The 19,840-nt window shown below is 40.8% G+C and overlaps 1 protein-coding gene across 1 annotated transcript in view; it reads left to right on the top strand.

Annotated features, from left to right (window-relative positions):
* Positions 1–19,840, top strand: part of TANC2 (tetratricopeptide repeat, ankyrin repeat and coiled-coil containing 2) — a 351,092-nt gene that overhangs the window by 307,586 nt on the left and 23,666 nt on the right. Inside the window, exons 15-18 of the mRNA XM_027771180.1 lie at positions 5,078–5,200; positions 5,756–5,992; positions 12,894–13,079; positions 17,026–17,119. Coding sequence (XP_027626981.1) covers positions 5,078–5,200; positions 5,756–5,992; positions 12,894–13,079; positions 17,026–17,119 — 640 coding nt within the window. The remainder of the gene's footprint in view (positions 1–5,077; positions 5,201–5,755; positions 5,993–12,893; positions 13,080–17,025; positions 17,120–19,840) is intronic.

Below are 19,840 nucleotides of genomic sequence, written 5' to 3'. Positions count from 1 at the left end.
CTATAATCTCAAAATACCTGAACCTAGCTGAAGATCCCTACAATGAGATTATTCTTAGTTCTTCATGTTTTCTTGAAATATTTTAAAATACCATACAAGCTTATTATAGGATGGTAAACAGTGTTTTTAAAAATAATTAGATTCTGGGAAAGGTCTCCATTACCATTTATGGCTGACAAAAAGAGATCCACTCTTAACTGAGCAATAGTTAGGGATACCGAAGAAGCACTTTTTAAAGTTATTTGAACTGAAAATTCTCTTTAAGAAACCATCAGCTCAGAATTTAATTAGGGGTTATTTTTGGCTATATCCTGACTGGTAATAGGATCTCATTTATCTGCCTGTCTTCTTTCTAAGTTGCAATTTCTTCTGAAATCTTTCCTTCCGTACTTTACAGGAGCAGAGGTTAAACTCCATCAAGCAGAAGCTATCAGGGGTCCATAGTACAGATAAAGCTAATGTTCCAAGTCCTGGACTCGGGCTCTACATTTTAGGCTTATTTCTTGTGTATTCACTTCAGCCCCAGTGGGGCTCTCAATGCTACTTTCCAGTTCATTTACCAAATGATTAAACTACTGAGGTCTGTTCTTACTTGGCTCCTTTTCCCATTTCTTCTTTCTCTAGCTCTTAACCAAGTCAACTAACACCAAACGGCCTAACCAACAAGATACCGAAAGCATCAAATCCATCAAGTTTGACTTCCTCTTACTCCTCTCTTCCTCTCACTAATAATCTATATTGTTGTATCAATCTATATCATTATCAATTCTTTTCTCCCTTTTTTGTTTCAAAAGAAAAGATGTCTCCATTCCTTTTATTATTATTTATTTTATTATGAAATATTTCAAACATATAGAAATAGATCATTGAATAATTCAATACTATCTATTGGATTTTTTAAATGTTAATATTTGGGCCACCAAGTCATGGGGTGGTTAAGGTGTTGGGGTCCCACATGGCCTACTGCTGTTCCAGTTCCAGACCTGGCTGCTTGAAAATCATAGTAGATGTGTGTACATGCTTGCCCCAAATCCCAGGAGACTGGAGGAGAGGGGGTAGCTGTGTGACCATACCCCATTATAAGGTGCTTTCTTCCTCTCCCCATCTCTTGTTTTTATTTTTTTGTTTTTGGGGGGGGTTTTGTTTGTTTGTTTGTTTTTGGTTTTGGTTTTTTTGGAGAGGTTTTTTTGTTATACGGCATGTGCGCTCACCAGAAAGACAGAGACAGAGAGACAGAAAGCAAGAAATCACCTCCCAGAGGGGATGGTCACACCGCAATCCCTTCTCCTTCATTCTCCTCTCGGGCTCTTGGGCACACACACACACGTGATTTTTTAAGCCCCCAGGTCCGGGACTCGAATCACAGTTGACTACATGGGAGTCCAGCAACATAGCCATTACGCCAACTGCTGGTCCCCATTCCCCTTCCTTGTTTATCCCTCTCTGGCAAGCGTGTGTGCCTTCTGACAACTTTTTATCTTTTTTTTGAAATACATTTTTGTTATAGAGCGTAGGCACTTTCCAGAAAGATAGAGACAGAAAGTGAGAAATCATCCACCAGGGGAATGGCCATGCCACAATCTCGTCTCCTCCATTCTCCTCAGGATTTTGGGCATGCACACACATGCCACCCAGCATGAGTTCCAAGCTCCCAGGTCTGGCACTCAAACAGTGGTTGTCTATGTGAGAGTCCAGTGCCTTAACCACTATGCCACCTGCTGTCCCTGCCTTCTGATAAATTTAAAGGAAAAAAAAAAAAAAAAAGTACTCCTAGCTAACTCTACAGAACTGACAGACACACCCCAGGATAAAATAACTTCAAACTGCTCATCTGGGCTCTATTTTTTCCTTGATCTTGGACCAGTAATTCTCCTCTATTTTGTTAGTCTTCAAGAGGGATTTATTTTATTTTATTTATTGTTTTTTAGAGAGAGATTTTTGCTATAGAGTGCATGCACTTGCTGGCGAGACAGAAAGCGATAAATCACCTCCTGGGGGGATGGCCATGCCACTATCCCTTCTCCGTTCTCCTCTCAGGATTTGGGGCATGCACACACTCATGCACAGCATCAGTTTAAGCCACTGGGTCTGGGACTCAAACCACAGTTGACTACGTGGGAGTCCAGCAAAGTAACCATTACATCATCTGCTGGTCCCCCAGTTTTAAATTTTTGTTCTCCTTTTACTAGCTGTCCTTAGTAGATGTGTTTATCCAAATTGCCTAGATCTAACATTAGCAGAAGTGTAAATCTTCTCAAGTTCACTTGAGCCAAAATTATGACTCAGCATTCTGAGAACATACAACTTTTCTCTAAACATTTTAGGCTTCTCATTTAAAATTCCTTTGTTACCTGTAAATGACTGAAATTGTCCTGGATGTTACATCAAAAACAGAGGCAATTTACATTCAAGAAGACTAAATTCAAACTTGTATGCCCTGAACATAGGGATGAGTTTGTTCATCTTTCAGAGAAGTTAAACATAACACTTCTGAGTTCCCACAATGCTAGAGACCTTGATCAAAAGGAGATTTACTGTGTGACTTTAATAATCACTAGTTCATATTATTCTTCTGTAAGATAATATTCCTAGGAATTCTGTAGATTAAGTGAAAATATCTAAAAAAAAAATTCTACTTATGCCAGTGTTTAAAAGAAAGTTGATGGGCCAGCAGGTTGTGTGGTGGTTGACATGCTAGAGTCCCACATGGCCAACCACAGTTTGAGTCTCAGACCTGGCAGCTTGCTTTCTCACTTTTCTTTTCTTTCTCTCTGTCAAGTGCATGTGCCCTATAGCAAATCAAATAATAATGATAAATAAAATTAAATAAATAATTTTTTAAAATAAATAAATAAGAAAGTTGACTATTACAGATTTTTAGGCATATTTTTTCACAGTTTTTTTGCTGTAGGGTGTGTGCACTCACCAGAGGGAGAGAGAGAGGGAAAGTAAGAACTCACCCCTGGTGGTGGTGGGTTGGGGGAGGCGGTGACTATGCTGTAATCCTTCCTCTTCCATTCTCCTCTCAGGATTTTTGGCACATGCACACATGCGCCCAGCATGTTTTTCAAGCCACTAGGTCCAGGACTCAAACCACGCAGTCTGCCACCACGTCACCAACTTGCTTGACAATTTTACTTTAAATTTTATAATTGGAAAAGAAACATAAAGCCTACAGATGGTGTGAAAGTTAAGGCAGCTGGATCCCACATGGCCAGCTCAAGACCTGGATCCAGTGGCTTGAGAAACACACCAGTCATATGTGTATACATGCCCAAAATCCCAAGAGGAGAACAGAGAAAGAGGGACTAGCCATGCGCCATGGGAAGGAGGGTATTATTTCTCACTTTCCCTCTCTCCTGCAAGTGCATGTACCCTGTGGCAAAAATTTTAAAATCGAAAAAATTTTCAAAAGCCTATGCCTACTGTAGGAAGACCATGACCAACACCATGACATGAAATTTTGTTAAATGAATTTATAACTCATAAATAACTTTAGCATTCTTCCCTTGTATTGGGTTGTTGGAAAAGTCATGATGTATTTTTCTATGCAAAAATGCATCATGACTTTTCCAACAACCCAATAGATGCCCATTCCCTACTATGCCAAGTAAACACACCTTGCAGATTTGGATACATACTGACATTCTAGACAAGAAAAATCTGCATTTCAAGGAATAAAGCAAATAGAAGTAGCATAAGTTCTTGAGGAAAATTCCTCCCTGGACCCTTATTTGGTCTCAAACTCCATTACTAGTATCGTCTTGCCCTTAGGATTTCTTGTTTTAACTCACCTGATCCAGATACTGGCAGAAAAGTAAAATGATTGGCAGAGAATGTCTAACTATCAGGAAATTAAAAGACTACATTATTCCAACTTCATTCTGGAAAGGACCCTGTGAAAGGGTCAAATAGCATGCGTTGTGAGACCTATGCCAGTCATACCAGGAAGAAATCAGTACTGACCACAATCAAGGCTATGTTTTGTTTGTTTGTTTTTTTCTTAAGGATGAACAGATGGTTCATTTGGGGGTATATTAGTCAGGATGAAGATAGTTAGCTGCTCTAAGAAACCTGTAAAGTCTCAGTGACTTAGCAGAGATTTATTCTCACTTATTTCACAGTTTAGTGCAGATCACTGAACAAGCTTCTTCCATGTAGTTCTGAAATCACCTTGAGCCTCAGAATCCTCCACTGTATGCTCAGTATCTGGCCCGCAGTCAAGGAGAATAGTAAAAAGTTTAGAGAAACATGCAGGAGGTGTTGGGGGCCAAGCCTGGACATGACATATGACTTCTGCCCACATTTTATTAGCTAGAATTAAGTTACATGGCCCATCTGAACTGTAAAGGAAGCTGGGAAATACAGTTTTCCCAAATACCAAGGAGTAAATGAAACGGAGATCTATGATCGCATTGCATTATCTCTGCCACAGTGTATATCTTATTAACTTGAATTTAAGGAATTTATTCAAGAAGCCTGTTAGAAAAGATACGGGAGACCAGCAGTTAGCGTAATGGCTATGTCCTGTACTCTCATGTAGTCGACCACAATTCGAGTCCCAGACCTGCTGACTTAAAATCACACTGGGTGCACGTGCATGCATGCCCAAGGCCCCAAGAGGAGAATGGAAGAGAAGGGATTGCAGCATGGCCATCCCCCCGGGGGGGTGATTTCTCGCTTTCTGTCTCTCTGTCTCTGTCTGTCTGTCTGGCGAGTCCATATGCCCCATAGCAAAAACCTCTCCAAAAAAAAAAAGGGGGGGGGGAGAAAAGATATAGAAAAACAAATTATATTTAGATGTAGCAGAAAGGAGAGATATTAAGGAGATTTGTTGCTAAAGACTGCTGGGTACTGTTATGGTAAGACTGTTCTCATTTATTAGTATCAAAAACCTAGGGACTGGCTCTCACTCTCACTCTGTCCCTTCTCTCTGGTCAAATTTAAATAAATAAGTAAATAAATAAAGTTAAATAAAATAATCTTAAAAAAAAAAAGCATAGAGGTCACTAACTCACTACTGATGGTACTTATTTACTGGACTAATAATTTAATTGTTTCTGTATTTCATTTTTAGGGTTTGAGTAAAAAAGTTGGCGTATCATCTTCCATCCTTCAAGGTCTCTGGATCTCCTATAGCACAGAAGGACTTTCCATGGCATTGGCATCTTTACGAAATCTCTACACTCCAAATATAAAGGTATGTATGAAGAGATTACAAAGAGATAAAAGACTAACTCCAAAAAAAAATAAAATTAGAAAGACATTTAAATGTGTCTGTTTAATCTTAGACTTGCCTTAGACGGTCTCTGATTAGTTAGCCTTTTACTGATAATTTAATATATATTAAAAGTTTCCGTCTTATTCAATGAACTGAAGATGAACCTTGCTGTCCTTGAACCATCTATGAGCTGACCGTGACCTATGAGATCAGGTCCTACTGGCTCTAGAGAGTAAATTGCTCTCAGAAGCCTTCGTTCTAATAGTAGTTTTTCTGACCAATATTCTCAGTAGAGACTACGTTCAGTACTGTGGTTGGGGTGGCATCTGCTCTAATTACTGAGAAATTTACGTAAAGGAGACAGGTTGTATTCCTTTCCAAAGGCGAGGTATTAAAAAATGAATAAATAAAGATTATAAAATAAAGCAGTTGCTAGACACTGTTAGGGGCTCCCCAATGATTTCATAGGAGATAACTAAAAGCTACAACTGATGTTTATCTGATTAGTATTTCTGTTTATCTGTTTATTTCTAGGTCAGCCGACTGCTGATCTTGGGAGGTGCCAATATTAATTACCGGACAGAGGTTCTAAATAACGCTCCAATTCTGTGTGTCCAGTCTCATCTCGGTTACACGGAGATGGTAGCTCTACTATTGGAGTTTGGGGCCAACGTGGACGCCTCTTCTGAGAGTGGCCTGACCCCGCTGGGGTATGCTGCAGCAGCAGGCTACCTGAGCATCGTGATGCTGCTGTGCAAGAAGCGGGCCAAGGTAATGGCTGCCCGCTCTGGGACTTTTGCCTCCTGGCCTCTTTCTTGGTTTCTCCACATACAGACCTTCTTACCTCTGGAGTCTGGCTAGAGTGCATCAGACCCTGCCGGTGGCAGATCAGAAGGAACGTGGCTCTGCATATATCCCAGTGTTTGCCCCCTCAGCACTGCCAGTCCACACTGCAACTGGACACAGTTCTAAAACCTTCGAGAAGCACTTAGGAAACTGTACTTATGAGCAACCACAAAAAGTCCCTACCTAACAACCCAGAAATTCTCCACTGATCTCAACAGAAACCCCTAACAGAGAGCAAGAAGAAGTGGGGAGCGAGGAGACTGTAGTGGAAGTTCTGAATTGAATGGCACCCTTCAGGTGTAGACAAGAAAAGCTAGTCATGGAGATGAGGATAAGACCAGAACGCTTTATCCTGTCCTTGAGGATCGCTCCCCTAGAGATAGAGAAGAGATTCTCCCTATTTATGCTCATACTGACCAAAGGCACCTTGAAGTGTTTCTGTCAGTATATTTCAATTCTCTGAAAGCATTTCTAAAATGTGTCTGCTTTATGAGAGCCACTGGAATAAAAGACTCAATTTCAGAATACTGGTTAAAAGAAAAATGCTGGCCTTACAAATGTAAGCCTCTAGGGGAAATTGTAGCCTCCTAGTAATTTTGCCTCAGCCCCAAAAACAAACCAAAGCCTTTGGTGGTTTTCCAGTCAGATGCAGCAGTGTGTAGACTCTCATTCTGAGGTATCCAGTGCTCTTACCAGGGCAGAATATGGAACTTCTGAGATCCCACTGGGAACTGAGACGCTCAGTGAATTCTAAGAGCCTTTGAATGAGCACCTCTAGAACCAAAATCATACCTGTGCCTTATTACTATTACTATAATTTCATATTCTCATCTCAGCTAGGTCTCTGCTGCTGCCCAGCCCTTACACTGCCAACCCATCATTTTACTCATCTGTATTGTTTTCCTGAGAGCAAACAGAGAAGCAATCTGTACTCTCTTCAATACCCTAGCACATATTCTTTTGCCCTCCTACATTACTAATATGGAGTTCATCTTAGTGTGTGCCCCTCAGAAGTCTATCAGTCCTTACTTCCGTACACTCACACTCACCTTTACTTCTGCCTCAGAGAAGGAAATGTTTACCTGCCTTCCAAAAGAAATTGTTTCTACCTCTACTCTTGATCCCAGTATGTTGCTCATAAGTAAGAAAGGAGGCAAGTCATCAAAATTGTGAGCTTTGGACTCAAGCACAACTGGGTCAAATCCTGAGTGCCTTATATGAGGGCTTAGATGAGTCTTCAGACCTCCCTCAATCTTGCTTTTTTTAGTCTATAAAAGTAACACAATCAGTCCAGCTGGTGGCCTGATGGTTAAAATGACTGGATCCCAAATAGCCAGCTGTGCAGTTCGAGTCCTAGACCTGTGGGTTGGAGAATATGCCAGGCTCATGTGCATGCATGCCCAAAATCCCAAGAGGAAAATGAAAAGAAGGGATTGCAGTGTGGTTATCCCCCGGGGGATGCTTTCTCATTTCTCTGTCTCTCTCCATCAAATGTACATGCCCTGTAACAAATTAAAAGTAGTAGTAATAGTATTACTATTATTACTTCCAGTTAAAAGGAAGAAATTATCTTTTAATCTCATATGGTGTCTATTAAATATTGGGTTGTCAGGAAAATCATGATGCATTGTTTGCATAGAAAAATATGCTATGACTTTCCTGATTACCTAATATTATCCTAAAAGAAAGAAAGTAGCACAGCCTCCTAGCATTCAATTGTACTACCTCTAAACAGTCACTAATAATTGCCAATTACCCAAAAAAAAAAGCAGCCTTTGTCACCCCTCTAAACCTCTCTATAGTGTTAGTAGTACTGGACTTTTAATATTGTACTGGTTCTCCACTTTTGCTAGTTGTCTTCTCTCTTCTCATAATGTAATTGTCCCCTGAGATTTCATCCTGTGGTCCTTCCCTCCATCCTCACACTCTCACATGTCTTCAGCATTAGAGTCATAGACTTTGGAGTCAGACACGACTGGGGTCTAGTTCTCCTGCCTACATTTGGATGACCCTTAACTAAATTGATAATTTCTAAAAAGTTTCTTGAGCTTTAGTTTCGTGCTTATGCTTATGCCCTGATGCCTTACCAGTATCTCACATGTGGCCTTCTATGATAATAGTCACTCGTCATCTTTACCCTGAAACTACCTCCTCTTCCTGACTTTCTAAAATCTGCTAATGAGCCTTCATTTTTCTTAAAACTAAGGAATTTTTAATATATTCCTTTCCTCTAACCTTCCAAATCCACTTAATGGCCAAGTATTTTTATTAATTTACTTTTTTAGTTTATTTTTTATAGGAAAGAGACAGACAACAGAGAGACAGTGCACTTCCAGTGTGGTGTCGTCTTGCCACAATCTATCCCTAGCCTCAACTAGCCAGGATGATGGGCATGTACACACACCCACAATGTACAGACAGACCTTGGGGTGCGAACCTAGGACCTTCCGATGTGGCTTCAGCATCTCAGAGCATTTCATTACCACTGTATCACATTGGCTTGCTGAGTAGCCAACTTTTTCCAATTTTTATCCTCCAAAGAGCTTGGGCAGCTATTTATTCCTTTATCACTGTCCCAACTGCCACCATTCTCCTGAATTATTCTTGGTATCTTGGTATCTCCTTTTAAGATTCTTATCCCTTTTCTTAAGAATCATTTTATTTTAATTAATTAATTTGTTTGTTTATTCTAATTTTACCAGAGAGAGACAAAGCGAGAGAGAGGGGGAGAAGGTGAAAAGGCAAGCCGCCAGGTCCAGGACTTGAACCACATTCGGCCATGTGGGAGTCCAGTGCCTTAACCACCACACAACCTGCTGACCCCTCAGATTCTAATCTTACTGCACAACTTAACTTTTTTTTTTTTTAAGAGAGGTTGTTGCTATAGGGCAAGTGTGCACACCAGATAGACAGAGAGACAGAAGGGGAGAAATTATCCCCCAGGGGGATGGCCATGTCACAGTCCCCTTACTTCCATTATCCTCACAGAATTTTGGGCACACATACGCATGTGCCCAGAGTAAGTTTTAAACTGCTGTGTTCACGATTCAAACCACGGTCATATACGTGGGAGTCCAACAATGTCACCATTATGCCTTCTGCTGGTCCCTTAATTTTTTTGGGGGGGGAGGGGGAGAAGTTTTTGCTGTAGGGCGCTTGTGCTTGCCAGAAAGACAGAGAGAGACAGAGAGATAAAAAGCGAGAAATCACCCCCAAGGGGGGATGGCCACGCTACAATCCCTTTTCCTCCATTCTCCTCTTGGGATCTTGGGCACGCATGCACATGCGACTGGCGCGAGTTTAAGTCACCGGGTCCAGGACTCGAACCACGGTCGACTACATGGGAGTTCAGCAACACAGCCATTATGCTAACTGCCGGTCCTCTGGTCCCTTAATTTTTTATTTTGAAATTATTTTAGACTTTCTAAAACATTGGAAGAATAGGCAAAGAGTTTCCATATATGCTTCATCCAGCTTCTCCTAATGTCGATAGCTTAAGTAACAATTTTCAAAACCAGGAAATTAATATTGATATATGTAATACTATTAACTACTCTACACACCTTATTCAGATTAGTCTAGTTGTCTCACCAGTAATCTTTTTTTTTCTTTTTTTCTTTTCTTTTTTTTTTTTTTTTTAATTTGACCAGAGAGGGACAGAGCGAGAGAGAAAGAGAGAGAGGGAAAGTGAGAGAGCAAGCCTCCAGGTCCAGGACTTGAACTGTGGTCGGCCATGTGGGAGTCCAGTGTCCTTAACCACCATGCCACCTGCCAGCCCTACCAATAATCTTTTTTCATTACAGGAGCCAATTCAAGATCTCAAATTACAGTTAGTTGTCATATCTTTTCCAGTATGTGAGTTCTTCAGTCTTTCATGATCTTGACATTATTAAGGAATACTATCCAGTTATTTTGTGTTTTTCAATTTTAGCTTCTCTGATGGTTTCTCTTGATTAGATTGCATTTATATATTTTGGCAAGGATACCACATAAGTAATGCTGTGCCCTTATTAAAAATGCAGCGTTTGAGGTATATGATGTTCATATGCCTTATTACAGTTGGTATTGACTTTGATCCCGTGATTAATCTAGTGTCATCCAGGTTTCTCAGGTCTGAAATTACTGTTTTCCCCTTCATAATTAAGAAATAGCTTTTGGGGAGATGCTTTGAGACTAAACAGATACCTGTTTTTTCATCCTTCTTACATCCACTCATTTTAGGATCTATCAGTGATTCTTGCTGAAACAGTTATTGCTGTGGCATTTGCCTGCCTAATGATGATTTTCTATTTCCATCATTCTTTTAACATTTATTCATTAGAATTCTATAAGGAAGAGCTGTCTCTTTTCCCCCATGTATTTATTTATTTATTCAGTTATTTATTTGTACATGGAGTCATGGATTGTTTTTAATTTAATGGCCAGTGATCCATTACTATTATTATTCAGTTAGTTGCTCAGATTGGCCCAGATCTGACCATTTGTCTCCTTCAAGTTTGTTCCTGGGGACCAGCAGGTGGCATGGTGGTTAAGGTGCTGGACACTCCCACATGGCTGACCATGGTTCAAGTCCTGGACCTGGTGGCTTGCTTTCTCACTTCCCCTCTTTCTCTCTCCCTCTCTGTGTCTCCCTCTGTCAAATTAAAAAAAAAAAAGAAAAGAAAAGAAGAAATAAAATTAAAATTAAAAAGTTTGTTCCTGTGTCCTTTTCAACTTTTTCCTATTATTTTTTGAGCACTTCCTACTTTCTGGCACCACAAGATGTTCCAGATTCTTTTACTGTTATGCCCCAGCCCTAAAGCAACTGTCTCTCCTAGAGCCATGTTTTCTTTTATTCATCACTCCAGTTTTTGAAAATACAGTTCTGAGCCTGAAAGCTCCCAGTGACTATCCACTACCTACTGACTAGGATTCAGGCCACATGGCTTGCTGTGGCAGTGCGGGCAGTAGGGCACTGCCGCCTGATGCTGGAGCCATGTGCAAGGCCCAGGAGGTAAACTCGAATGCTGGGCTTTCCCATAGGTGTGGTTGTGCAGTTGAGGAGAGGATCACAATGTGACAGGACCCTTTTGGAGTGTCTACTTCACTCTCTCAAGGAATAATTCTTTTTTTTTTTTTTAATTTATACCACTTGGGGGCCAGCAGGTGACATGGTAGTTAAGGCAGTGGATCTCCTGTATCCATTTCTGTAGTTCAAGTCCTGGACCTGGTGGCTGGAAAAACACACTGGGTGCATTTGCATGCCTGCCCAAAATTCTGAAAGGAAAGTAGAGGAAAAGGGATTGTGGCATGGCCATCTCCCTAAGGACTGATTTCTCACTTTTTCTCTCTTTTTGTCTCTGGTGAGTACGTACACCTTATAGCAAAAATCTAAAATTAGCTAATTAAAATCAGTTAATCAGTCAGACCTTTTAGCCTGGTACTCAAAAATACCCATGCTCTGATCTCAAAAGACCCTCTCAACTTTGGTTAAAATTCCCCTTAATATATATTACCCTTCCAAAACCTAGAATAATCTAACCATTTCCTATCTCAGCCAGCTGAGATAGACATTTCCCACTGAGTTCATGCCTAAGACTAACCAGGAACTAATTTTCCCATACTCTGAAATTTTATTGTGCTTTTACTTTCCTTATGACATTAATTATATATTTCTTTGTGGAACAGGTTGCATCTGCCCTACCTTGTTTGAAAGTCCTTGAGAGCAGAATCTATATATTCTTTTTTTTTTTCATTTGTTAGAGGGTATATTTGCTTCCCAAAGATAGACAAACAGAATGAGAGAGAGAGAGAGAGAGTGAGAAAGCATGCCCAACAGGATAGTCACACCCCAGTCCCTTCTCCTCCATTCTCCTTGGGATTTGGGGCATGTGTGCATGCCAGCTGTGTTTACAAGCTGCCAGGTCCAGGACTGAAACTGCACAGGTGGCCACGTGAGGATCTAGCCATCTTAACCACCATGCCATCAGTTGACAGTGTATTATTATTAATCACCTTTCTATCCTAAATGTTATCTTGCACATAGACATTCAGTAAACATTTGTCACATGGATGCCTGGTTGGAACTACACTTAGTTGGAGAGTCAAAAGTAGAACTTATTTTTAAAGTGCTCTGACTACCACTGAGCGATAACCACCTACCTACTAGAGAGGCTACTCATCTATTTAAAGTTGTATCTAAGGACCTTCTAGTAGCTTGATCTTAATCAGTCTCTTTTTTCAGCTTAAACTTGTAACAGACACAGAAATTGCAAGGATTGCTATTGCAGCTTAGTCTAGCAATAAGCTCCAAGTGCCTCTAGCCATTTTGGCCAGGTTCTGCCATCCCATTGGAAGAGAGAAATGATTTTTGCCAAAACTTGGTGGTCAAGTGAATGATTCATTATGTTATATATTTTGCTTTTTTGGAAGACCAAAATATTGGACCTACAAAATATTTTTCCTCCCTTTTATGATTTCAAATTTTGGTTTTTGTTTTGTTTTGTTAATGCCAAAAGCACTACAAGCCTCTCAAATACTGGTCTCAAAAGGACTTTTTGAGGACAAGGGAAAATATACCTCAGAGAAAGAAAGCTCAAGCTGGGAGTTTTGTTTTTCTTTTAATGTGAAAACAAAAGCTTGACCTTTTCTAGGGAAAATAGTTCTTCCCAGAGGGAATCTAGCAGAGTCTAGCTTAGTAACGACCTAACCTGAGTGGAGAATAGCTTCCAAATTTACTGAGAGGTTGATTCAAGGGATGGGCAAGGATGAGATTTAGTAGTCTAGCAGATGAATGTGACTAGCCCAAATTTTTGCTCACACTCATTTTTCCGTACTCTCCTCTCAGGTGGATCACTTGGATAAGAATGGGCAGTGTGCTCTGGTTCATGCTGCACTCCGAGGTCATCTGGAGGTTGTCAAGTTTTTGATTCAGTGTGACTGGACAATGGCTGGCCAACAGCAAGGGGTGTTTAAGAAGAGCCATGCCATCCAACAAGCCCTCATTGCCGCAGCCAGCATGGGCTACACAGAGGTAAGAAGGAGGTGATAGGATTTTTTCCCAAACCATGTATTGAAGGACCTAGGAACCTGAAATGAAGGGTTGAATTCTTATAAAATTGTGAGCCAAATTAATATGAGTTTTTTGGTCTCTGCTTTGAGGAATGAGGAGATTAAACTCTATGAAGCACTCCAGTACTCAAATGGTAAGGTCCCTAAAATTACAGACATAGAACATGGGGGTTGGAAAAGGCCTTAGAAATGATCTAATCCAACACCTCTCCATATTTCCCCCCGTTTAATAGAGAATGACTTTAAGGCTCAGAGGGTTTAATTATTGATCTGAGTTCACATGTTTAGACAATGTGGAATGGGAAAAGGACCAGGTTTGAATCCCAGCTTTGCTTCTTCTTACCTCTAGACTTTGGGCAATTTACCTAATCTAGAAATTTGGTTTCCCATCAGTATAGAAAAGCTAATGAATTTTTTGAAAAAAAAAAAATTATTTTTTGCTATGATTGTAATGAAGGGTGCTTTGTAAATTGTTATACACTATACAAATGGTATTTTTTGCTAATTTACTTATTAATGATAATAATAATGGAAAATACATGGAAATGGTAATGTGCTAATAAGTGTTTAACAACTGGCCCTGAGAATGGCAGAGGGGTGGAGCAGGGATTTGTGTGTGTATGTATATATATATGTGCATCTGTGTGTATGCCTGCATACTTCAGTTAATTATGAATTTTACTGATATAAAAAATATATTGGGTCCAGTTGTGGTGGCACATAGGTAGTACCACTGCTTGGGAAGCTGGAAACTGCATGGGAAGCCCAGGCTGGGATCCTGGACCAACCTGGCCAGGCCAGTTAACTGGAAGGCCAGGGCAGAGAACTGTTCAGGGAGACCCTGTCAGAAATACTTCATTCTGCGGGATCAACAGATGATATAATCGCTACATCACTGGACTCTGACATAGTTCACTGCAGTTTAAGTCCCAGACCTGGTGGCTTAAAACTCATGCCAGGCATTTGTGCATGCATGCCCAAGATCCTGAGAGGAGAACAGAGAAGGGATTGCAGCATGGCCATCCCTCCCAGGCAAAGGGGTTGGGGGGGTGGGGGAGGGATTTTCTCACTCTGTTTCTCCGGCAAGGACACACACTCTATAGCAAAAATCTCTCAAAAAAAAAAAAAAATTACCTCTCCCCCTCATCCTCCCATACTCATGCACATGTGCACATACTCACTCACTGTCTCTCTCTCTCTCTCATTAAAAAATAAATAAATATCCATTTCTTTCCCTTTTCCTTCACATCTCCCTCCCTTATCTTCTTCCTTTCCCTCTCTCTTTCCCATAAAGGAAAAAAAAATGTATTGTGCAAAATGCATAAGTAATAATGAAATAAGCAATAGTCTTTTTAATTTGCTAGAGGGTGCATGTACTCACTGGGGAGAGAGAGAGAAGGGAGGCTGTGAGAAAACCCCCACATGTGGGTTGGTCATGCTCCATCCTCTCTCCTTCATTCTCCTTTTGGAATTTTGGGCACACACACACATCCCCAGAGTGGGTTTGTTTATTTTTTTAAAGAATTATTTATTTTAATGTTATTTATTATTATTTTTTAAATTTTGCTATAGGATGTGTGCACTCACCAGAGAGAGAGAAAGAGAAAGGGAGAGAAGGAGAGAAAATGAGAGAGCAAGCTGCCAACTTGAACCACAGTCAGCTGTATGAAGTCCAGCGCCTTAACCACCACACCACTTGCTGGCCCTGCCTGAGCATATTTTTAAAGCTGCCAGGTCTAGCATTGGTCATGTGGGATCCAGTGCCTTAACCACGACACCACCAGCTGGCCCACAATAATGGAATGATTTTGTTTATTTTTACCAGATGTGTGTGTGTAGCTAGCCCATGGTTGCAACTTCACCATAATTTACAGAGTTACATCTCAGTTTGCTGACTTTTTCACAGTAATTTTATTGCTATTAAATCCGATATGTGATCTAGTGTTAAACTCCTGGTCCTCATAGAAATGATATTCATTAAACCGAAAACTTTTTCAGCTTTAGCACTAAATCAAACCCTGATTTGGAATGTTTGCCAATTTCCAAGGTGTAAATACTCCCACCGTAGCTGATTTCAAGCTAACAGTGTGACATCACTGAACACGAAGGTGGAAAGAAATGCACGGTAGCACATCATTTTGCAATATTTTCACCATACAAATACAACAAACATAAGTAAACTCAGTAGCATAAATAGTAGGAAGATGTAGTTAAGTAAGAAGTTATGAGATGTGAGTATTTTTTTAACTTTATTATTAATATAACTTAATTGTTATTTAATTTTAATTGACAATTGACTTTGTTGCAAAATTTCTAAATATTTCTTAAAAATTATTTAATTTTATGTATTCATTCTTCCATTTTAATTTGTCCAGAGAGAGATACAGAGAAAAAGAGAGAGGGAGGGAAGGAGGGAGGGAAAGTGAGAAAACAAGCCACCAGGTCCTGGACTTGAACCATGGTCGGCCATGTGGGAATGCCAGCACCTTAACTACTACACCACCTGCTGGTCCCCAATTTTGAAATATTTAAAAATCAGCTGTTACGGTCCAGTACAAGCCAACTCTAAACCACTAGATGGGATGATCCAGCCAAACAGCTACCCCGTAGACTGGCCTGATATCTTGGAGAGTAAAATGGAGGCCAGACACAGTGGTGCAGCAGCCATACAGTGCTCCATAAGGCTGAAGCCACGTGGGTTTGTGTCCCAGGGTCTCCCTGTACACACCAGACACATGAATGGCCTGTGATCCTGGTTGGCTAGAATAAGGGGTCCATGCCTCTATTTGCTTTTATGTCTATCTGTCTGTCTCTATCTCATAGAAATAAATAACTTTTTTTAAAAGTAAAATGGTTCGGCCAGCAGGTGTTGTAGTGGTTAAGGTGCGGGACTCCCCTCCCACAGGGCTGACAGCTGTTCCCAAAATCTACAGCTTAAAAAATCATGCCTGACATGTTTACACGCCCAAAATTCTGAGAGGAGACTGGAGGAGAAGGGATTGTGGTGTGGTTATCCCCGCTGGCCAGGGTAGAAAGGAGCAATTCCTCATTTTCCCTTACTCTGTCTATCTGTCTCTGGTGAGTATACACACCTTATAAAAAAAATTTAAAAATAAAACATAAAATTGAAATTGAAATTTTTAAATTTTCTATGGAAGGTTTTTTACTGCCTTTATAGTTAAATTCCTAGAAATTCCTAGAAACAGAGCCACCTCTTTTCTTCGTTGTTAGCAGTCATTCTCCCTTTACTAGTCCCAGAACAATCTTTATTGTTCTTTATTGCTTCTTTCTTTCTCTCTTTTTTCTTTCTTTCTTTTTCAGAGAGATTTTGTTATAGGGTGCATGTACTCACCAGCGAGAAACAGACAGAAAGCGAGAAATCACCCTTCCCCCTCAGGAGGGATGGCCACGCCGCAGTCCCTTCTCCTCCATTCTCTCAGGATCTTGGGCATGCATGCACATGTGCCTGGCGTGAGTTTAAGCCACTGGGTCCGGGACTCAAACCATGGTCAACTACATGGGAATCCAGCGATATAGCCATTACACCAACTGCTGGTCCCCTTGTTTCTTAATTTAAATATGACAGATATGTAATTTTTAAAAATCACATACTGTATAAGTGGACGGTGTTCAAAAGAAACATATAAACTGTACCTGATAGGACCCGTGCTCACGTGGCAGCTTTGAGTTTCTTTGCTAGGGCAAGTGTTGGGTCATCAGAGAAGTGATGCATAGAGAAACATGAAAAATAGGTTATGACTTTTCTGACAACCCAATAGTTCTGACACCTTATGTGTGTAAGCAATTTAGTGATACTTAGATCACCCAAGTATCTTCCAGACCTCACAGACGAGTGTCCATAGCAGTCTTCCACCTGAAGTTTACGCTGGCACAACTTCTTGTTCCAGATTGTCTCCTACCTACTTGATCTTCCAGAAAAAGATGAAGAGGAAGTGGAGCGGGCACAGATCAACAGCTTTGACAGTCTCTGGGGAGAGACAGGTACTTCTCATGCACATTGCCCTCTTCTCTCATCAGCGTGTAGTGTTGTGAAAACTCTCTGTATCTCACATCCTTATTTTCTCTCTTGCACACCTTTGGTTATCTTCTACCCTATGACTTTCATGTTGGAGACCAATGCAGCAAAAGCAAGAAGTCAGACATCACCCCTCTCTCATTCACCTTTCTCTTTGGATTCTTCATCACATTAGCACCAGAGTCTTCTTTCAACAAAACATTTTCCCATTCTTGTTTCCAAATATTTAAAGACTGAAAGTTTCCTTACAAAGTGCCAAACCAGAGAGAAAGTAATTATGGCCTTTCTCTTGTTTTTATGTAATCCATGTAGCAGTTAGGAATAAATATTTCTCCCTTCAAAATAATTTTCTGCCTGCAGCTATAAACCAGGAGGTTAAATTTTATCCACACCTCTGGCTTAACCAGCTGTTACGACAGTGGCATCTGGCATAACTAAGTTGATACATGATAATATAAAGTTGGTATCTGGGTGCAAAATGAAGGCAGTACTATGTGAGGCCTAACCCAATGCAATTCCTCTCAGTCTGTAGCAAAGAGGAATTATATCCTTTGATACTCACTACACAAACAGAAGCCTCTTCCTAGTAGCCTTTGTAGAAAATGCGTGTTGTCTTTCTCCCAAGGCTAAACCGGAGCATCTGGAGAAACATTAGTAACCTTTGATGTGTTTTTATGAAACCAGGGCAATAAAAACTGTAGAGTAACCACAGATATGTGTCATATTTGCCAGGAGAAACAAACCAATAGTGAGACAGCCAATTTAGGGAGAATTTTTGCTAAAAGGGCATGTGTTTTGGTTAGGCTAAGAGTATTATTAAAAACGTGAAAAGATTGTTGAATGCATCTAAAATTGATACTGACCTACTGAATTGTGAAGTTGCTTCCCATGACAAAATCTTATATAGGTTTCATGGCTTCTTTAACATTACATGGTATGGTCCAAAGCTCAGGAATTTGCTTCTCAAACAAGCCCTCCTTCCATAAGAGCCAAAGAGAGCAGATGCCAGGCAGCTGCAGCTTAAGAGCCCATGACAGATGAAAGGAAAATGTGCAGCTGGAAACAGCTGCTGTCTCTGTTTCCCACCCTGAGGGAAGCCAGAAGACAGGCCGAGGGAAGAGACTGGCCAAGACACCAGCAGTTCAGGAATGTGCTCGTGTGACCTAGGGCTGCAGAAGTGACCTGTTGACTGGCTTCTACCAGCACAACCTTCCCCAGTGCGTGCTGCCATACCTCCCAATGACCCCGTGTAGCCAACGGCACAAGCGTGTGACTCCTGAAGGTGAAAAGTCATGGCCCAGTGGTGATAGTGGACAAAAATTGTAAGACTGAGAGTCACAGTGATTAATATTAAATACCCTGGTGCTATACTTGAAAGAAATCCTTAAAAAATGTACAGGAAGGTGTGAACTAAGTAGATGAACTGTTTTTGTTGATAGGATTTCTTAATAAAATGAATTAATGGCCTCAAGGTTTTAACTATTCCATGTTACATTAACTTAGTACATATATACCATTTTTCAAGATTTTAAAATCAAAATGTCAGTTTGCTTACAGTCAGAATTGTGTTGTATTTAACTTGGCATTTATATGCAATAATGTTAGTGTTCTTGAGGCCAGCCAGTGGATCCCCTCCCATCCCACAAAGTTTTCCCAGACTTCTTATGGAGCAACACTGAAGAGAAGTGAGTAAACTGACAAGATTATTCACCACTCCCTCCTCTGTGCTATGTTTTGGACACAGACCAGGACCAGCATTAAGAGTTTCTAGAAACTGAATCCCAACCCTAGAAATACATGGCCCAAAATAAGCCAGAATTGACAAATAAGCCAGAGTCCCTTAACTCATCTGTTCTTAGATTATTACAGCTGCTCCTTTACTAATTTTCCTGCCTCTAGCCTCCCCCTTTTGTGATTGGACTCCCTAACTTGACCCAGTGATACCGTGTGTCACTTTTCTGCTAACAGACTTTCCTTGACCACCCTATAGAATTAAATTCTTTGATGCAACATGAAAAGAACAGTCATGATCTAGCCTTATCTATTTTGGTGTTTGTTTTAGGTTTTTGCCATAGAGCATATACACTCCCCAAAGAGACAGAGAGAGGGAAAATGAGAAATCACCCCCCAAGGGAGATGGCCACACTGCAGTCCCTTGCCCTCCACTCTCTTCTCAGGATTTTTGGTATGCATGCACACCGACCCGGTGTGATTTTGAAGCCGTTGGGTCTAGTGCTCGAAATGCTGTCACCCATGTGGCAGCTGGGCACTTTCACTACCAGACCACCTGCGGGCCCCTCCAGCCTCACCCATTGCCTGCCCTCTCCAGCAACAGTCAGAAAGTTGCTTCCTACTTCACTGCCTTGCTACATGCTTCCCCTTTGCCTAGCATGCCCCAACCCCTTTGCCTTTGCACACCTTGAAGTCTCCTGTATGTCTTTCAGCATCTAGCCTAGATTACTATCTCTTCCTGGAGGCCTTCTGGGACACTGACTCCTCTCTGCCACCTCAGCACCATGGACATAGCTCTGTTGTGCTTATCACACTGGATAGTAATTTGTTTGTTTTTCTAATCAGTCATTAGTTCCTTCAGAGCAGAGACAGTGTTTGACAATTAGCTCAATGAGTGTTTAATTAATGTTGTTTTTGGATAGCACTGATCAGTGTATCTCCCCAGCCATCTCCCT

The sequence above is a fragment of the Tupaia chinensis genome, unplaced genomic scaffold (genome assembly GCF_000334495.1).
Source record: "Tupaia chinensis unplaced genomic scaffold, TupChi_1.0 Scaffold000187_1, whole genome shotgun sequence".
Taxonomy (NCBI): Eukaryota; Metazoa; Chordata; class Mammalia; order Scandentia; family Tupaiidae; genus Tupaia; species Tupaia belangeri.
The sequence above is the reverse complement of the archived record's forward strand: the minus strand, read 5'-3'. Positions and strand labels throughout refer to the sequence as shown.